Raw genomic sequence first — 19,072 nt, 5'->3', positions numbered from 1 at the left:
AGATTGCTATATAGGGAGAAAATATGAAATAGAATTAGAAATATGGGCCAAGTTCATGGGCTTGAAAAATATTTGCTCCAAAGGCTTCTGCCAATTAGTGAGGGGTATTGGGGTGAGGGTGGTATCAGTTTTTGCACTTATGTAATGGGACATGGTAGATACAAGAGATTGCACAAATCACTAGCTGTATATTGTAGGACACAGTCATGTGAAAACTGGTGCTGCTGTCTTTTCAAATATTTCTTGTAGCAACAGTTGGCTTGGCAGTTAAGCAGGGATAAGCAATCACTAAAACAAGTTTACCCCACCTGCTTATCTGAGAGATCGTGCTAACTAGAGATAAAGCACTTGCCTCTCTCTATAGTTCCAAAATCTGCTGCTTCTCAAGTATTGGCTGCAGGGAGATATCCCTTGTTTGGTAAAATTATCTTCTTCATCCTTAGCATTTTTGGAAGTAATGTTGATTTTAGGGGGACTTCTGCCTGTGTTTAGGATTACAGCTCTACGTTCTCACTATTGGTGAAGTAAAAGGGCTATACATTTGAACAGATGGGATTCTCCAAAGCCAGTGAAGGAAGACATAAGAAGTGACCTGATTACAGGCTGCTATATTGTACAGCTGCTCCTAACCAGGGGTTCACGTCAAACGGCACTTAAAAGGGATGCATTGACCAAACAGTTGGAGAGACTCAGAATGCATTTTTTTTTGTCTTGTGTCACTTTTTTGCAGAACAGCTTTTGAGCGGGCATTTTGCTGTGCTTCAAATACACAAGGAGGTATATTCAATACCTTTCTCTCTAAGACTTGTACATGTAATCTTCCTACATACATCCCATATTAATCTGGATTCCAGGGCCAGATTAATGCACAGGAGCAACACTGTCCATTTCTAAGAGCTTGGGGGCTGTACTGTGTTCTTAATATCAGGCCACCAACAGATGCATGCAGAGGGCATGAATTTGTCTGTATTGCATAGCCATCTTATTAATAATAACTGAGTTTTATAAGACCCAGTTCTTAATCACCTTAGTTGTATGGCTTTTCTGTCTTTAAGGGAGGTAGTTTGCCATGCAGTGGTGAAAAAAGCTGCACTTGTTGAAGTTCCTACTTCTATGCTAAGGAAGAGTCTTGCTCCTGGTTGTCCCCTAGCCAAAGATGGTGCTGTATCTGCTTGCTTTTTCCCTTTCTGGAAGCAGTTTTGCTTGTTTCCTCTATGAAATTCCAGTTCTACCATCTTAGACCCCTGAAAAGCTCCAGTAGCTGTAGGATGCCAAGCCTATAAAAACCACCTTATTCATAGCACAAAGCAAGGCAACTGCTTCCCTCTTGACTTGTGAACAATGTGGAGGCAGTCAAGCAGCTACAGACAAGAGCTGGCTTTATTCATGGACACAGGGGCAGCTGTGTCACTGGCAGCTGCCCCAGGATTGCACACATAGCGACAGTGGGAGGTATATATCCATGCCACAGTCACAACACAGAGCGCTGGGGGGAGGAAAGGGAAGGTATTCCTTTTGTTTGGGATACACAGACACGACTTCTGCACCGTCAAATTAGGGAGGCTCTTTTACAAGACCAGGAGGGTCAGGAAAGGGGGAGATCACAAAGGCGTAAACAATCCATTCAGATATATAAAAAAAAGTTCCACCAATGGTAATGGAGCGGAGGTGGTGTGATTCACGTGCAAGCAAATGTACAGCAGGCCCAGCACAGGGTCCCAGCCAAGGTGATGGAATGCTCTGCTTAAAAACGGAGAAGATACAACATGCTTCTTACAGACACGGGAAGCCTGGCCTTACTGTGCTGGGAGGGAGACAGGGCAGTAAGGCCAGGCTCACAAATGCGTGCGCACACACACAAACCACTGCGGTCAGGGTTTGTCTTCAGAATTCTTTGTTTTTCTCTTAACGCTAAAGACCACGATACATAAAACACAGATCCCGATGAGGTCCCTTGGAGCAGAACTGGAGGAAGAACTCATGGCAGGATGGGGTGTGGGGGGCTTCTCTCCTTCACCATCTGCCTCAAAGCTTTCCTTTGGAGAGGAGGGCTGGGGAGGGGTGGGTCATTATTGTTATTGTGCTGCTGGTGGAAGTGTCGGGAACAGGGATGGCCATTATGCTTCCGGCTCGTATTCCTGATATTCTTCCTGGAAGGAAACAAATTGCATCGGGAATCAGAAGAATGAAGGACATAGGTCAAAACACCTCAGTTCTAGAGCCAAGCAGAAGATACATGGGGAATGCTGGGAAAGCTAGTCTAAGAAGCAGCACCTGAGTTCATTCAAGCATTGTCCTTCTTAACCCTGCCCTTCCCATTTGCCAGTTAGGGTGGCCACACAAGTTTTATCAACCACATTTCATTGTTGTCTCCCAAAATGTTCTCAAGGTTATTCAATATTTGTATAAGAATTCAGGTATTGTCTGTGTACAAACTGTTTCTAGTGCCCTCACATTCTGAGACCTAGAGGATATTCTGCCTGAGCCTTACACCTCATTATTGTCTACTTAACCATCTCTTGTGCCGGCCTGTAATCAGTAGCTCTTGAAACATGTATGGCTTCAGATGGTATCCAGCAACCAGTAAAAGGCAGTGGCTGTCACCGATCTTTCCCTGCTTTCTCCTCCTCTCAGCAATCCCCTCCAACCCTGAAGAAGTTGATTTCTGAGGCTGGAAGACTAGCATGGATTTACAGCCAGGTGGGCTGCAGTGAGAAGAAGGTGTAGTCTTGTTTATTTATAGTCCGCCTATCTCAGTGAGCCTCAAGGTGGATCACACAGTATGAGTCAATGTAATCAACAGGGTGTGACATCCAATAAGCACTACAATTGAAGTAGGATTACGGACATTTGAATCTAATCAACAAGCATTAGACATGATAGGCTAAATAATGCAGACCATTGTATTCCATAAGTTGAACAATATAGGGAAGTAGGATAATGCATACAGCTAAAAATCCTATATGCAGTGGAGTAGTCCCTGATCCTGTTCTTTTTATTGCAACATCTTCCTAAACCTTTTAATATAGCCCTTACCACCTTTATAAAAATGCCCTCCTGAGCCATTTTCAGGCAGGCCCAGGGCTGGCACTAGACTGTCTGGCACCCTAGGATAATGTCACCACGTCACAGGGGGAGCACCCAATTCAGCTCCCCCAGAAGGCTGGCACCCTAGGCAATCACCTAGTTTGCCTAGTGGCAGGGATGGCCCTAAGCAGGCGTCCACAAAATGGAGGCCACACCAAAGAATGCACGTCTATGGGTAGTTGTTGAGTTTGCTCATTTGCAGGGTAGTTCTCACAAAAGGCCCTGCTCAGATGAGTAAAGTTGTTGTGGCACAGCAAGAGAGATGTTCTTACAGATATGAGATTCAAAGGCCATGAAAGATTTTGTAAGTTATAGCCAGCAGCTTGAATTGAACCCAATAACTGATGAACAACCAATGGAGTGACTGCAGAATGGGTGTAAGTATTATGCATGCACTGCCTTGCTCCTGATAATAACTGAGCAGTAGCCTTTTCTATAGATGGGAGTCTCTCAGTTGACTGTCACCAAGGGCAGATTCATGTAGAGTACATTACAATAATCTCAGTGGTGCCATAGCATGGATCTGGATGGCTGGAAAAGCCAAGTCAAAGTAGGGAGCCACCTAAACCAAGTTGGAAGCATTTTTTTGCAGCTGCATTAACTTTTCCAGCAGCAATGCTGGATCCAGTATAACCCCTAGGCTCCTAACCAAGTCAGCTGGATCAAGGCCTGTAGCCAGGGGGGAATCTGGGGCAACGGTCCCCACAAATAAGTGCCATCTTGCAGGAAAAAATTCAAAAAATTAAAAATGTAAGGTTGGGGGGGGGGTCCCCAAAATGACCCCAGGCACAGTCAGGGAAGCTTAAGTCTCATTTTTTTTTTTCTGTGCAGGAAATAAATAGGTTTTTTTAAAATGCAAAATGAAATAAAACTGCAAAATACACTCTTAACCATATAACCACAGCAGTCAGGCAGTGGCTCAAGACCCTCTAACACATCATCAGGAGATCTGGATAGAGAGCTGGGCATCATCTGTATATTGGTGGCATCCAATTCCAAAACTTTAATTTTTTCAAGGGGCTTTACACAGAGTTAATAGTGTGGGAGATAGGACTGTACTCTGTAGAACCCCACAGGACAAATCCACACCAATGATGACAGGTTTCCAGAGATAACCTTTTGGGTCCAGTCTGTAAGGAAAAATTTAAACCAGGCCACGGCACCATGGTGCCTGTGGAAACCTTTCCTGGTGCCTGCCTAGTATTTTTAGAAAGTGGGTTTGGTCAGGTAGGGCTTTTGACTGACCACTGGAGATTTGGGTGTACCAATTTTTTTAAAAAATTATTTTGGTAGCAGTTGCCATCATAGCACAAGGATCTTAGCTGTGTGACTGAAGATAAGTTGCAGCAGCCATTTTGTAGCCTCATGTGGCAGCCATTTTGAGGCTGCATCCACCACATTGTCAGAATTTCAGAGGTGTCCACAGGCTCAAAAAGTTGGGGATCCTTGATTTAAACTAATCTGAAGATGTCACAGCACACTGTATCAAAGCCTGCAGATAAATCCAGTAGAAGCAACACATTTGTCTACAATCAGGGATTATTAGCTGAAGCTGCTGGGCTGTCTCTGTCCCATGACCTAGCCCTGGAATCCCCAACATGGTGCCTATGAGCACCAAGGAGCCTGCTGAAACCTTACTTAGCACATGCCAAGTGTTTTTAGAAAATGAGTGGGATCAAATGGGACTTTTGCCCAGCAGGGTTCCTGATTTGCCACTGAAGACTGGCTGGCTATGCAAATTATAATAGCATTGTTTCAGTGGCAGCTGTCCTCTATTGTCTCTTACCCCTTTGTCCCAGTGTATATTTTCATTATGCTTCTTTTTCCTGTATTTTGGCTTCTTCTGTGTCACTGGCTCCTCCTCCTGCAACAGCCATTTTGTATCTGTGCTCTCGACCCTGCATTAAAATTCTAAAGGTGCTCTCAAAATTTGGAGACCCCTGGCCTAACCTGAAACCAGACTGAAAGAGTCCAGAGCAAACAAGTTATCCATGAAAACCTGGAGTTGGTCTGCCACTGCTCTCTTTATCACCTTGACCAGAAAGGACAGATTAGAGGCTGGGAAATAACTGGCCATGTCACTTTTCTGTAGGGATGTTTTTAAATTAGTAGACAAATAACTTTTTCTTTGAAAGTGGTCTTCCTCCTTCTTCCATCCATAGAACTGCACTGACAGAACAGGCAAGAGTTCGTGATTTTTCCTGGTTCTCACAGCAGTCCACTGACCTGTATTGCTATTATTCCATACAGGTCCTGTAACGTCAAGAATCAGCTTTCCTGGGGATAGTAGGGAACATTCATAGTCCTTCAACCAGTGCTTGCTGGATCCAACCCTCTGTCCCTCAGGCAGGGCCGCCTCTCCCACTAGGCAAACTAGGTGGTTGCCTAGGGCGCTGGGAGGGTGGGGGTGACAAATTGGCTCCCCACCCCCCTCCTGGTGCCCCAGGCAAGCACCTAGTTTGCCTGCCTCCCCCGCCTGCTACCGCTGCCCGCCACCACCGCTGCTGCCGCCTGCCGCTTCATTCCCTTCCCATCGCCTCTCGCCCCGCAGCTCCTCCCTCTCTGCGGCCCCCCTCCCCACGGCACCTCCCCCTCCTTGCAGTGCCTCCTCCTCCTCCCTCCCTTCGGACCCTTCCCCACCCCATATCAATTTCAATGCTAGAACTGGCTCTAGCACTGCGTTCCAACTATCTAAAGCTCCCCCCCCCCCCCGGCCGATCACTCAATTGCAGGTAAAACTGTGCCTGGACGCGCTTACAGTCTGTCAGGACCAGTGTCCTGAAAGCACAACCTTGCTGCCGCTGACTCCTCTCTCATCCAGGGGAGGAGTCAGCAGCAGCAGGGTTGGCCTTTCAGGACGCTGATCCTGACATACTGTAAGTGCATCCTGGCCCCGCGGCGCTGTTTTACCTGCAAGTGAGTGATTGGGTGGGGGGCTTTAGATAGCCGGAACATGGTGTTAGAGCCGGTTCCAGCATTGAAATTGACATGGGATGGGGAAGGGTCCGAAGGGAGGGAGGAGAAGGAGGTGCCGTGGGGAGGGGGAGCACGGAGCTGCAGGGGGGAGGTGCTGTGGCGCTTGGAGGGCACCAGGAAGTGAATCTGCCTAGGGCGCCATGGGACATCGGGTTGCCCCTGCACTTAGGGAACTATGATGAAAGGTACTTTGTTTCCCAAAATCTCCTCCCCTCATTTCCCCACCAACTGACCTGTGGTGGCTCGTCATAATTTTCACCCTCAGGTTCCAACAGTGGCTCTATCAGTGGCTCCTCCACAGCTTCCTGACCAACCTCCTCTGGCTGCAGAGAAAAGATGGACAGGTTATTCATGGCTGACATTGCCTTCCCAGTAAGCTCCAGCATACCCGTAGCCAGCAAGCCAGTTGTGAACCAAAACATTTAACATAAAAACATCTAATGTAAAATCAGATTCCACTGAAGTTTTGCAATCATCCTACTAAACAGTAATTATTTAAAATGGTTAGGTATTTGGTAACAGAACATTTTTAATGTTAATACTCTGCAGCCCTAGTGACCAGTGATTAGGTTACTTAGTTTTACTAGGGCCACTTTGAGGAGGCAGCAGAGGACCAGAATTTAATCTCTCTCCTGAAAGGGGTTGCTGGCTAGTCCAGTGATGATTGGTGCACACCTGTGCACATGTAAATGCTTTGGCAGTGCAGAATACAAGAAGGAGCAGAATTTGACACTGGAACTGTTGGTGGCTAAAAATATCTTATAATTGTATTGATCCTTTTCTTCAATCTGCTTTATATTTTATTGCAGCTGTCCTCACACAACCTTGGCTAGCACCTTCCTGTTGTGATCCAATGTTCCTCTCCCCTCCCTCCCAGGTTTGTGCTAGACAACCTCCACAGGCTCAGCCACTCAGTGAAACCAGGACAGGCCCTAGAGCCTATGCGAAACGAATGGCGGGCGCCCCCCTCTGAAGCACCACACCAGAAAAGGGGTTTAAAGTTTAATCTCTAGAGTTGCGCAGCAGCGGCAGCCTGATCCCTCCAGTCTATCCTATAGGCCCAAGAATGGAAGGATCGGGCCACCACTGTGGTGCAACGCTAGAGAAGGGGATTTAAACTTCAAACCCTTTCTCTATCGTCGCACTGCAAAGCTGGCTTGATCCCTCCATTCTATCCTGTGAGTTCAGGATAGAATGAAGGGGGGGGGGAGAGATCCTCTCCCTTCTTTTGCACCCCAGGGGTGCAGAGGCAGGGAGAAAGCCCCTGCCTCCACATCTCTCGGGAGACTCTCAAGAGGAATGGAGGGAGATCTTCTCCTGCTTTTGCACCCCGGGAGTGCAAAGGTAGGGAGAAAGCCACTGCCTCTGCACACCTCAGGAGACTCCCAGGGGCACAGGAAACTCGGAGAGACAGCCACTGGGCAGCTTCCTCACCAAGTCACCTAGTTTACCTAGTAGCAGGGCTGGCCCTGAGTGAACCATTTTTTTTTATGACAGCTGTAGAGGCCTGCCAGTACTTTATGTACAGAGATAGGCTTGTTTTCTACAAAGTCCGACTGAAGAAGACCAGAAGATGTTAGTTTCCTAACAACACAAGAATAGGCTGCAAGTTCTTCAAGTCTCCCTGGCCTGCCCAGTACCGTTTTGGGGGGCTTGCCAATGCAACATTCCAGGAATAACCTGTCCTCTACTGGGAAATTCTGCACTACTGTGGGTCCATTCCAACAGGATTATCTCAAATTTTTGCTTGTTTCTGTTCTGATTCTGTTCTAACTGCAAGAAATAAACTGACAAAAAATCAGCTCTTTTAAAACTTTGAATGAAGCTGTAAAATAGCCTTCAGTTATAATGGCCAGTTCCTGGCCCCAGGAGGCTGCATGGCAGGCAGAAGTTGGGCAGCTGGTACTCCTGATGCAGCACTGATGTAATCAGACGGGGAGCCAAGTATCATCCAGGCTTTTCTATTCCATGTACCTCATGCATTGGGGATGGTGGCAAATGGCAGCTGGACCTGCCCTGTGGCCTGGGTTGCCCCTGTTTAGATGTGTAGGACAACTCTATAATATACCATTCTGAAGTCTTACAATTGCCCACTAATTTGGAAGCAGTTGGCTCCATGAAGTATACTCAAATTATTTCTGTCTCCCATTTCCTAGAGAAGGCTTCTAGAGACTACAGGTGGTGGATCCATAATTCTTGGCTCAGTTGTCAGAGGAGGCAGTGGGGAGCTGGGCTCATCTTCAGCTTGCAGCAGACGTGAGCTATAATTGGCCAGTCCTTCCCCAGTCATTTCCCCATCACAGAACAGGAGCTGTCCAACAGCACAAATCCCTCCCCTCCACCACCACAGAACAGAGCGCCTGCTCCTGTGGCTGCGCTGGCCTCGTTTCCTCTTCAGCTGTTGCTATTTTAAGCTAAGCTGGAAGCAAACAGCTCTGCTCGTTGTAGCAGCTCGGCTGCAAGATTCAAGAGCTCTTCCTCAGATCGACCAGCCTTGCAGCTGCCAGACCATTTCAGTGCATGCTGCCCACTCACAGATGTGCACATAAGCATGCATCTGAACATGTCAACATAAATGTGCATATTCCCACACACTCACAAAATCCAAGCCACATGCATACACAATGCAGTGTGAGGCTGCTATATATGACCATACATATATCCCTGAATGTGCACAACTGACAGTGAGCTAACCTCCCCCCCTCTCCGACTGTGACCATGTATGGGTATTCATCATGTGTTAATGCACATACAGTGGCACACAGCGCCATCATAGATGAACATTTTCTCTCCTTGTGTACGTGCCTGTTCCTGCACAATTTTTGTGCCTTCTCAGGCTAAGGAACGTCAGGATCACTGGTGTCCTGGATGTTCTCTCACTATCACACAAACCTGTTGCCATCCTATCTTCTGTTGATCACCTAATGCACTCAGGTGTCTGCCAGTCTTGGGAGGCAGAACACAGCAAAACCCAATACAGCAGCTGAGATTCTGTTTTGTGCAATGAAGGTACACAGGCTGCAACTTGTGTGAAACCCCAGTGCCATTTGCATCTATTAATACCCCCCAAGAGAGATCCTCAGGATCAGCTGCCTTCCCACAGGAGAGTTGTATTACAACTGGTGAAGGGCCAGTTCTCACGGTCACTTCAAGGGCTTGGAATGCTCACCTTCAGGTCAGTGGGGAATTCTTCCTTCTTGACCAGGCCTGTGGCAGCTGCAATATTGCCAGCTCCTGAGAAGACTGCTCCACCCAGCTGGGATGCCTGCTCTTTTGTCTTCTCAGCAACTACAAGAACCAGAAGAAGGTGAAGTCACATTCATTTTGTTTCATTTTGCTTTGGCAACTGGTGTTTCTCCCCCTGGACCTGCTCTACTAGGCACTGTGACCTATTATAGTCTGTGAAAGATCATGAAATCTGGTAAGCAGTCCAGCAGGGCTGTGGCAACTGAGCAAAGCTGTTACAGCAGACAGATCAACCATGTAGTAGACCAATCATACAGTCTATGCTATATCTAGCCATGTGTTATATGGGACAAAACAAATAACCTTCCTTCACCACAGGACATCTGCATCCTTCGCTCTCAGAGGCCCCCTACAGCTCACTCTTGCATTCATTCCCTATTGATTTACACAAGCCCATTCATTCTTGTTGCTTCCCCACTATGCTTGCACGCTTCACCAACCCTTTCAGGTTCCCAACCCTGCCTCTCATAAATGCTGGGGCAGTGTCTTAGCTGATCTTTCCAGCTGGCTCTGCAGACGCGTGAGAAGCAGCTGGAAGGCTTTGTCCCGGACCCAGTTACATAAGCAGCTGACATCACTGTCCTATTAGCCTGTGATCCCTTTAGCGCAGTCACCCACTCAATAGACAAACAGGGCCAGCCATGGGAGTGCAGGAGCAGAAGTACCTAGGGGCTAGTACCTGAGGCCACACTTTGCACGCCTTCCCGAGTTCTGCTTCCTGAGGGGAGAGAGAGAGAAAAGTGGTGAACAGGTGAAACAGCCTAAGATGAGTATTTTCAGGTAGAAACGTGCTGAACCACAGTCACAAGGCTGAGCAGTAGCTACTCAGGCTAGCTAATATCTCAGCCCCTGTCCATATTTCCCAGATATTCCAGCCATCACCTCTAAGGGTGATTACTCTCTGTAAGATAAAAGTCATGTGGGAAGCAAGACACATCATCCTCTGGCTGATCCTATTCAATTTGCTTTCTGTATTTATTTTATCACCCAAGCTAGCCTGATCTCATCAGATCTTGGAAGCTAAGCAGCATCGGCTACTATCTGGATAGGAAACCTCCAAGGAATACCAAGGTCATGATGCAGGGGCAGGCAATAGCAAGCTACCTCTGAGTGTCTCTAGCCTTAATCTACAGGATTGCCATAGGACAGCTGTGACTTGACAGCACTTTCCACCACTGTTTATTTTATTAATTTTTATCCCTGCCTCTCTCAAAGGAATTCAGGACAAATATAAATGATCTCTGCCCCCATTAATCCTTACAATAACTCTGTGAGGTAGGTTACACTTAGCGAGTGACTGTCCCAAGTTCCTGTAAATTGCCTTACAACAATGTAGGGATGTGAAGTCTTGTGACCTCATTTACCTCACAGAATTGTTGTGACAACCAAATAGATTAGTGTACCATTCTGAGCATCCTGGAGAAAAGGCAAATAGAACACAGACAGAGACAGAACCCAGGTCTCAATCCTAGCCTGGAACTCAGGCTTCTGTACTGGCTTTCTCACAATGGGAGAGGAAATTCAGGATAGCAATCCTGCCAGAAGGGTGCACTGTGGTTTCTGACCATATGACAATGCCTCAGGAGCAGCTGTCTTCCTGGCTCTGTGCGCCAGATGACTATTAAAAATTAAATGGGCTTATATACTAGACATATTCACATTGGCACTAGTAATATTTCCTGACAAGCAAGGATCGGAAGCCTGTATTTAACTGAAGACCTCAAATGCACTAACTGCCTGTTCTTTGTAAGCTGCAACTTCTGGCTAAAAATGTTACTTGGAACATCTCACTGTGCCTCTCCGGCCAAATTGTGCTGAAATGACTTCCTTTCAGGAGACCTGCCATACTTGCTTTGCAACAGTATCTGTTCAGGCCAGTAGGAAGGAATAAACACTTTTTACCTTCCAGCACAGTGTTGTGGTAGGTATGAGAGATCCAGGTAGGTATGAGAGAACTGGGGTAGGTATGAGAGATCCTGTTCTCCCATGGATGCCTGCTGGGCAATTTGGGATAATCTTACAGTGTGGTGGTTGTGATGATAAAACAGAGGAAAGGAGAATATGTTGTGTTGTAAGCTGTTTTAGGTCCCTGCTGAGGAGAAAAGCATGATATAAATACCTTAATTAATTCAGTGTATCCATCAGATCCTTGAGCCATTAAACCAGCAAAGGACAAAAGAAGATGTGGAAGGGGTCGAGTAATAATAACTATTGTATGGCATTGTTTCTCGTATAGCCAGGAGATCCTATGACTGTTTAGCATCCAGTAATTCTAACTTTTTTGATGTTATGCACCACTAGGTGCCAAGCTAGACTTGTTTTCTTGGCTGAGAGAGTTCTGAGAGAACTGACTTACCCAAGGCCACCCAGCAGGCTTCATGTGGAGGAATGGCAAATCAAGCCCATTCTTTAGATTAGAGTCCGCCGCTCTTAACCATTACACCAAACTGGCTTTAAGGGCAGAATAAAGGCACCAGTCCTATCAAAGGTGTCTGAGGGGATCCAAATGTATGAAACGTGATGGAACACAAATGGCTCCTCAGGCTTATCACAAAAATATTAACTGAGACAAAATTCTCCATACAACAGTTCCTGTTAAGGGTTTAACTCAAAGACAGAATTGTGAAGGATGACTGTATTCCTGTATCTTTAGCCTGTATCTTTAGTGTGAAAACAGGTGTACATAGCTTTAGCAGATAATCCCCAGTCACCCCTTTCTGGACTGACATGCAGACTTCCAAACTGAATCCAGTCCAAGAGCAACAAGTTCTTATTTTTTCCTGGAGAAGCTGGTTATGCATTGTACTGATTGGCTGACCCTTGTGATAATCCTGAAGCCATTTTATTTATTTACTTGAAGTATTTCTTATACCACTTTTCTGACAAATATTTAAAGCAGATTTCAGATAATCAGATAAAACCTAAACAATTAAAACCGAGAACACCAGATTCAAACGATCAGCGCAACAGTGGGTCAATTTCCATGAGTCCTTTTAAAGTAATCAAGTTTTAACATCTCAGGAATATAGCTGAATTACTAACTCCAGAAAACAATGGGAAGCAGCATCCTATGCTAACTGAAGTTTCCAAGCTATCTTCAAAAATCCTACACAAAGTGCACTACAAGGGTTTGCTGCATGGTGCTATAGTGTCAGTTCTGGTCCCTTACTGCTTTGGTTTACTCCATGTCTTCCACATGTCCTCTGGTGCCATCATTTTTCACCTTGCATTTTCCCCCACTTTTTTTTTGTCTGATTCTTTTGGGACCACTTTTATCCCAATCTTTTCAAGCAACTGAACCTGAGCTGTGTCTGATTGTGCTTAAAATGCTTACTGCACACTATGGTTGATTCCTCCCACTTCCTGACTGAACTCTGCTGTGGGACAACCCTGCCCTGGGCTCTCTTTCCCCTATCTCAGTAATGAAGAATTTTTATCTTCATTACTTGGTGCATACCAAGCACCCCTCTTCTAGCCCATGCACAATGAAAAGAGAAAGAAAAAAGAGGGGATGGCATGGTGTTGCCATGAAGGATTACAGCACCATCATTCAAAAATCCTGAATTTTATGAAACACTTGTAAGAAAATAAAACAATATGCAACTGGAAACATGTGGCGGGAGGGAAGACGTGTGGAACTTCCATGTTTAACACAATTCCAATGCTAGCAGATTGATTTATAAGAAAAGCAGGAATAAATTGTGTCTGTTGAAAGCTCCACAATAAGGTTATAGTAGCGTGGATCAGCATAGCTAGATTATTTCTAATCCAGAAGGGAATGCAAGTATCAAACTAGATATAAGTGAAGGAAAGCATTGCTAGCAACAACACTGACTTGCTTCTCCATCTGCAAGTCTGGGTCCAGGAATACCCTCAGACTCTAATGGAACCCACCAATGCCATAGCTATACCATCCGACTCCTAGTGTACTGATTTTCATCTCCCTGCATCACTCTCTGATTTCTATTGCAGAAGAAAGAACAAAACTGTTTCAGGACCACTCTCATGTCTACCTGGTGTTCCAGGTGATGCAGAAGGGTCACATGATGTGCAGGATAAACACAGCTGACAGATCTAGCAAAACCAGCAGCAAAGCATTATCTCTATGCTGATCATCTATGAGTGCCACCACTGCTATCTCCATTCCAAATCCAGGACTGAAGCCTGACTGAAAAGGGTCAAGCGTAAATGTGTCACACAGAAAAACCAGGAGCTTTTCTGCCACAACCCTCCCAGAATGGGTAGGTTAAAAACTGGCCTATAGCTCACTTGAACATTCACTGGCACAGAGGCCATTTTCACCAATGTTCTATTAATGGCTTCTGTAGATTTTGGGAAGTAGCCTTTTGACAGTGAACCAAGCCAGCCAAGAGAAGAATGGATCTAATTTGCAGGAAGTGGCCTTCAGTACTCCCACAATTCTGTCAACAGCCAGTAAGGAGACTAATATAAAGCTATCCATATACAAACATGATCAGATGGTTCTTCCACCACATCTGCTGCCTGATTTGTACTACAACTGCAGCCCATGTTGGATCAGGTAAGAAATTTTATCTGCGAACAAACTAGCAATATGTCACAGCTACTGCTGGATTCCAAGTCAACCAAATCTTCCCTAGGCATTGCTAGGCTATGCACAATTCTGAATAAACTGAGCCAAACTGTGCAAATACAACTGCTATGGGAGGGGGGAAGTTTCTTCACCACTGTCACCACCACCTCTTAAGGCTTTCAAATGAACTCTATGGCATGCTTTGTCTGATTCTATTGAAGTCATCCTTCAACAATGGTCTGTCTTCTAACCCTTTTAATTTCCCTCTGCTCATTGGTAATCTGAGGAGCCTTTCAGGAAGGGAGAGGGGCACCTAACAGCCTCTGCATGTCTTGAATTCCTCAGCTGCATTGCCAACCAGATTCCCTGAAGGTGGACCAACAAAATCTGTCTTTGCTGATAGTGTAGGTAGGATCACCGACCCCAAGTCCTTCCATCACACACAGCAGTACTTCAGTTTCTTTAAAAGAAACCCTACTTGAGTGGCTTCTTTAAAAATGCTACCAAGTAAGCAATTAACTGAGGGAGCACTGGGGAAGAAAAGGTTTGGAAGAAAACTGCCTAAAGTGTGGAGAGAGGGAGCCAAGGTAGGAGAAGAAGAGTTTGTTCCATGCAGAAAAACCCATACTGCCACCTGGGGCAATGCCCCACTGTCTGCCTTCATTTTGGTGTAATGGTTCACGTGCTGGACCAGGATATGGGAGACCCAGGTTCAATTTCCAACTTGGGTGACCTTGGGCCGGTCACTCTCTCTCTCAATCTAGTGCACATAAAGCTGCTTTATACAGAGTCAAACCCATAGGCCTGCCAAAGTCAACATTATCTACTGTGACTGGCAGCAGCTCTCCAAGGACTTGGATACATGTCTTTCAGATCACCCATGCCCTGATCCTTTTAACTAAAGATGCTGGGGATTGAACCTGGAACCTTCTACATGCAAAGAAGCGACTCTACCATTCAGCCACAACCCTACCCCAATGCAAACCTATCTTACAGGGTTGGTGTGAAGATAGGAGAAACCAATGTACATTTCCCTGAAGCGTAGTGCCAGGGGGCACGTTTTAAATGGACTTGAGTCTTGTCAGGATGTCTCTGTGACGGACTCAGGCCCTTAGCCTGAGTAGCTGAGAAACAGGCTTGCAGTGATTGGCTGGAAGGTTGCCTGAGCAATGGAAAAGTATCCTTTTGAGGTTTGCTCAGCAGAAAATCACCTCAGGATTTTTAGTCTTAGCCAGGGGGTCTTTGAGAGAAATCTTCAGAATACCATTCTGAAGTGAAGACAGTGGGCGGACTTCCAGGGAAGGAAAATGTCGAGCTGAGCTGCTTCTCATAACGGGAGCAGGCTGGAACTTCTGTTCGGGATAGTGAAAGACAAATTAATGCCTACTGCCGACTTTTCTCAGTTAGAGATTAGTCCAAGATATGCACAGAAAACTTTGAGGAGATTTACCTTGGCTAAAAGGGAGTCCCGGGGGGAGGGCTCTTTTGAGGCTTTGAGGGGTCTCCAGGAAGAATTGCATTTTCATCATCTGCAGAAGTTCTCAGAGTCATTTATTTGACATAAGCTCGACAGAATCCTAACCTTCTTGGACACTGTTAAACATCTAAAGCTACACAAGATTACTATCTTTCATTCCGGGACTATTTACAGCTAAACAGAATAAATTCAGAAGGTGGGAAAGCATATACAATCAACACAGGAAGTACGTCAAGTATCGTGAGATCTCTTTACCAGTGAAAACGAGATTTTGTGGCAAGTAAAGCAGGAAGTAGCGGATGAAAAGCCTACTCTAGGACTATAATACCATTGAGAAACATTGGCGGCCATTGCAAGGAGGTCAAAATGAAAATAATGTTTTTAAAGTGTTCGGGACATTAAAATTGTTGGAATTAATTGAGATGACGACAAGAAGATAAATACTATTGGAAACATTGTTTATAATGGACTTTAGAAGCCTTTAAAAGAAAAAGGGGAAAATTTTTCAGAGAGAAGCAAAAAGTCACGACGGCTATTTTGAAGGATTTAAAAATTAATATCTCGGTCTGGGAAGCTCTGAGGATGGCAACATTAGGCTTGTTGTAAAAAGCAAGCTCTAATCTTTTGAACCTGATAGTCAAATTTGAAATTGGTGAGATCAAAATTTTTGGTGCTTTTAAATGTCAGAACACAAGCAATCCCATACAAGGGCTACTTCATTGGAGAAAATGCAGGATCAATGACAGGCAATGGAGGCCAGAATGATGAAAGGCATGAAAGAGATAACTGCATCAAAAAAAAATTATAGAAGAGATTTAAAAAGATATGGAAGATCTCAGAAAGGAGACAGAGAAAACTTCTAAGAAAGTGCAGGAGGTAGAAGGGCGAATGAAAGTACATGACTCCACCTTATTGAAAATACAAGAAAAAGTAACAATCCATAACTGCAAATTGATGGAGACTCAGATACGTCTGAGGGGAGTACCTGAAAAGGAAGATGGTGACTTGAAAGAATATATAATAAAAATAATTGCAGAATTTTAGAGGAAGATCCAGAAGAGACTAAAAATATATATGACTATATGTATAGAGTGAACTCACTCTATGCCAAGAAAAATAATTTACCAAGAGATGTTGTCATAAGATACATGACAAAAGAAATGGTGGGAAAGATAATGGATAAAAACTTTGAAAAGACATTGATAGTGGGAGGCAGCAGAGTAAGAATTATGAAGGAGTTGCCAAGGCAAGTGATAAATGATAGAAGAACATATAAAAAACTGACAGAAAAATTACGGGACAATGAAATGAGGTTTAGATGGATAATACCTGAAGGTTTGAGCTTTCAACATCAGGGGAAAAGAATCACATAAGAACATAAGAGAAGCCATGTTGGATCAGGCCAACGGCCCATAAAGTCCAACACTCTGTGTCACACAGTGGCAAAAAAAATTATATACACACATACACTGTGGCTAATAGCCACTGATGGACCTGTGCTCCATATTTTTATCTAAACCCCTCTTGAAGGTGGCTATACTTGCGGCCGCCACCACCTCCTGTGGCAGTGAATTCCACATGTTAATCACCCTTTGGGTGAAGAAGTACTTCCTTTTATCCGTTTTAACCTGTCTGCTCAGCAATTTCATCGAATGCCCACGAGTTCTTGTATTGTGAGAAAGGGAGAAAAGTACTTCTTTCTCTACTTTCTCCATCCCATGCATTATCTTGTAAACCTCTATCATGTCACCCCGCAGTCGACGTTTCTCCAAGCTAAAGAGTCCCAAGCGTTTCAACCTTTCTTCATAGGGAAAGTGCTCCAGCCCTTTAATCATTCTAGTTGCCCTTCTCTGGACTTTCTCCAATGCTATAATATCCTTTTTGAGGTGCGGCGACCAGAACTGCACACAGTACTCCAAATGAGACCGCACCATCGATTTATACAGGGGCATTATGATACTGGCTGATTTGTTTTCAATTCCCTTCCTAATAATTCCCAGCATGGCGTTGGCCTTTTTTATTGCAGACGCACACTGTCTTGACATTTTCAGTGAGTTATCTACCACGACCCCAAGATCTCTCTCTTGGTCAGTCTCTGCCAGTTCACACCCCATCAACTTGTATTTGTAGCTGGGATTCTTGGCCCCAATGTGCATTACTTTGCATTTGGCCACATTGAACCGCATCTGCCACGTTGACGCCCACTCACCCAGCCTCAACAGATCCCTTTGGAGTTCCTCACAATCCTCTCTGGTTCTCACCACCCTGAACAATTTAGTGTCATCCGCAAACTTGGCCACTTCACTGCTCACTCCCAACTCTAAATCATTTATGAACAAGTTAAAGAGCATGGGACCCAGTACCGAGCCCTGCGGCACCCCACTGCTTACCGTCCTCCACTGTGAAGACTGCCCATTTATACTGACTCTCTGCTTCCTATTACTAAGCCAGTTTTTGATCCACAAGAGGACCTGTCCTTTTACTCCATGACTCTCAAGTTTTCTAGGGAGCCTTTGATGAGGAACTTTATCAAAAGCTTTCTGGAAGTCAAGGTAAACAACATCTATTGGGTCTCCTTTGTCCACATGTTTGTTCACCCCCTCAAAGAAATGTAACAGGTCAGTGAGGCAAGATCTTCCCTTGCAGAACCCATGCTGAGTCTTCCTTAATAACCCGTGTTCATCAATGTGCCTACTCATTCTGTCCTTGATAATGGTTTCTACCAACTTTCCTGGTATTGAAGTCAGACTGACTGGCCTGTAATTTCCCGGATCTCCTCTGGAACCCTTTTTAAATCACAATTACAAATGCACAGGAACTGCGTAGATTTTATGAAGAACATAAAGAATTTGCACCATGATGGATTACAAATTATTGTCTTGGAATGTAAATGGACTAAATTCACCACAAAAAAGAAGGACAACGTTTCATTGGATTAAAAAACAAAATTGTAATATAGTTTGTTTACAAGAAGTGCACATTAAACAAAAGGATTACAAATTTTTATGGAATAAACAATTGGGGTTAGAATTTTTTTCATTGGCTGAACAGAAGAAAAGGGGAGTGAGTTTTTTATATTAAACAAGAATTGGAGCCAAAATTAGTGTTTAAGGATAAAGATGGAAGATTTGTAGCAGTAGAAATAATATTAAATGCAAAAAAACCCCCGTTATTGGGACTGTATGCGCCTAATGGTGCAAAGGATGCTTTTTTAAAAGACATTATACAACGATGAACTGACTTATGACCAAGTTTTGATAACGGGAGACTTTAATGGACCAATTAAGAACTCATTGGATAGGTCTGGGGAGAAAAAATAACAACAAAGAAGGAAAATTGCCAAAGTCTTTTTTTTAATTGGTCAAACAAGAAAATTTGGAGGACATATGGAGGAAATTCAACCCTGAAGTGCAGGACTATACCTTTTTTTCAGCAAGGCATAAAACTTTTTTCAGAATTGACATGTTGTGGGGCACTAAAGATTTAGGTCTTATAACAAGGAAAATAGAGATTTTACCTAAAATTGGGGCTGACCATAACCCAATAATGTGGATTACAAAATTGTCTAAGAAGTTGAGAAGATGGAGATTGAATGAAGATTTACTACAGAATAAAGAAATAGTGACATCTCTAGAAAATGAAACTAAAGCTTTCTTCCAAATGAATGACAAAGAGGATATAGAATTTCAGACAGTCTGGGATGCCTATAAAGCAGTAATGAGAGGAATATTGAT

At 44.5% G+C, this 19,072-nt stretch overlaps 1 protein-coding gene across 1 annotated transcript in view; it reads right to left on the bottom strand.

The window, feature by feature from the left end:
- Positions 1–1,362: 1,362 nt before the first annotated feature.
- The window catches only part of SNCB (synuclein beta), a 59,684-nt gene continuing 41,974 nt past the window's right edge, over positions 1,363–19,072 (bottom strand). Inside the window, exons 3-6 of the mRNA XM_060240206.1 lie at positions 9,989–10,027; positions 9,233–9,351; positions 6,297–6,386; positions 1,363–2,150 (exon numbers count right to left, since the gene is read on the bottom strand). Coding sequence (XP_060096189.1) covers positions 2,118–2,150; positions 6,297–6,386; positions 9,233–9,351; positions 9,989–10,027 — 281 coding nt within the window. The 3' untranslated portion in view covers positions 1,363–2,117. The remainder of the gene's footprint in view (positions 2,151–6,296; positions 6,387–9,232; positions 9,352–9,988; positions 10,028–19,072) is intronic.

This window comes from Heteronotia binoei, chromosome 5 (assembly GCF_032191835.1).
Source record: "Heteronotia binoei isolate CCM8104 ecotype False Entrance Well chromosome 5, APGP_CSIRO_Hbin_v1, whole genome shotgun sequence".
Classification (NCBI taxonomy): domain Eukaryota; kingdom Metazoa; phylum Chordata; class Lepidosauria; order Squamata; family Gekkonidae; genus Heteronotia; species Heteronotia binoei.
Note: the sequence above shows the minus strand (reverse complement) of the source record. Positions and strands in the feature narration are given on the sequence as shown.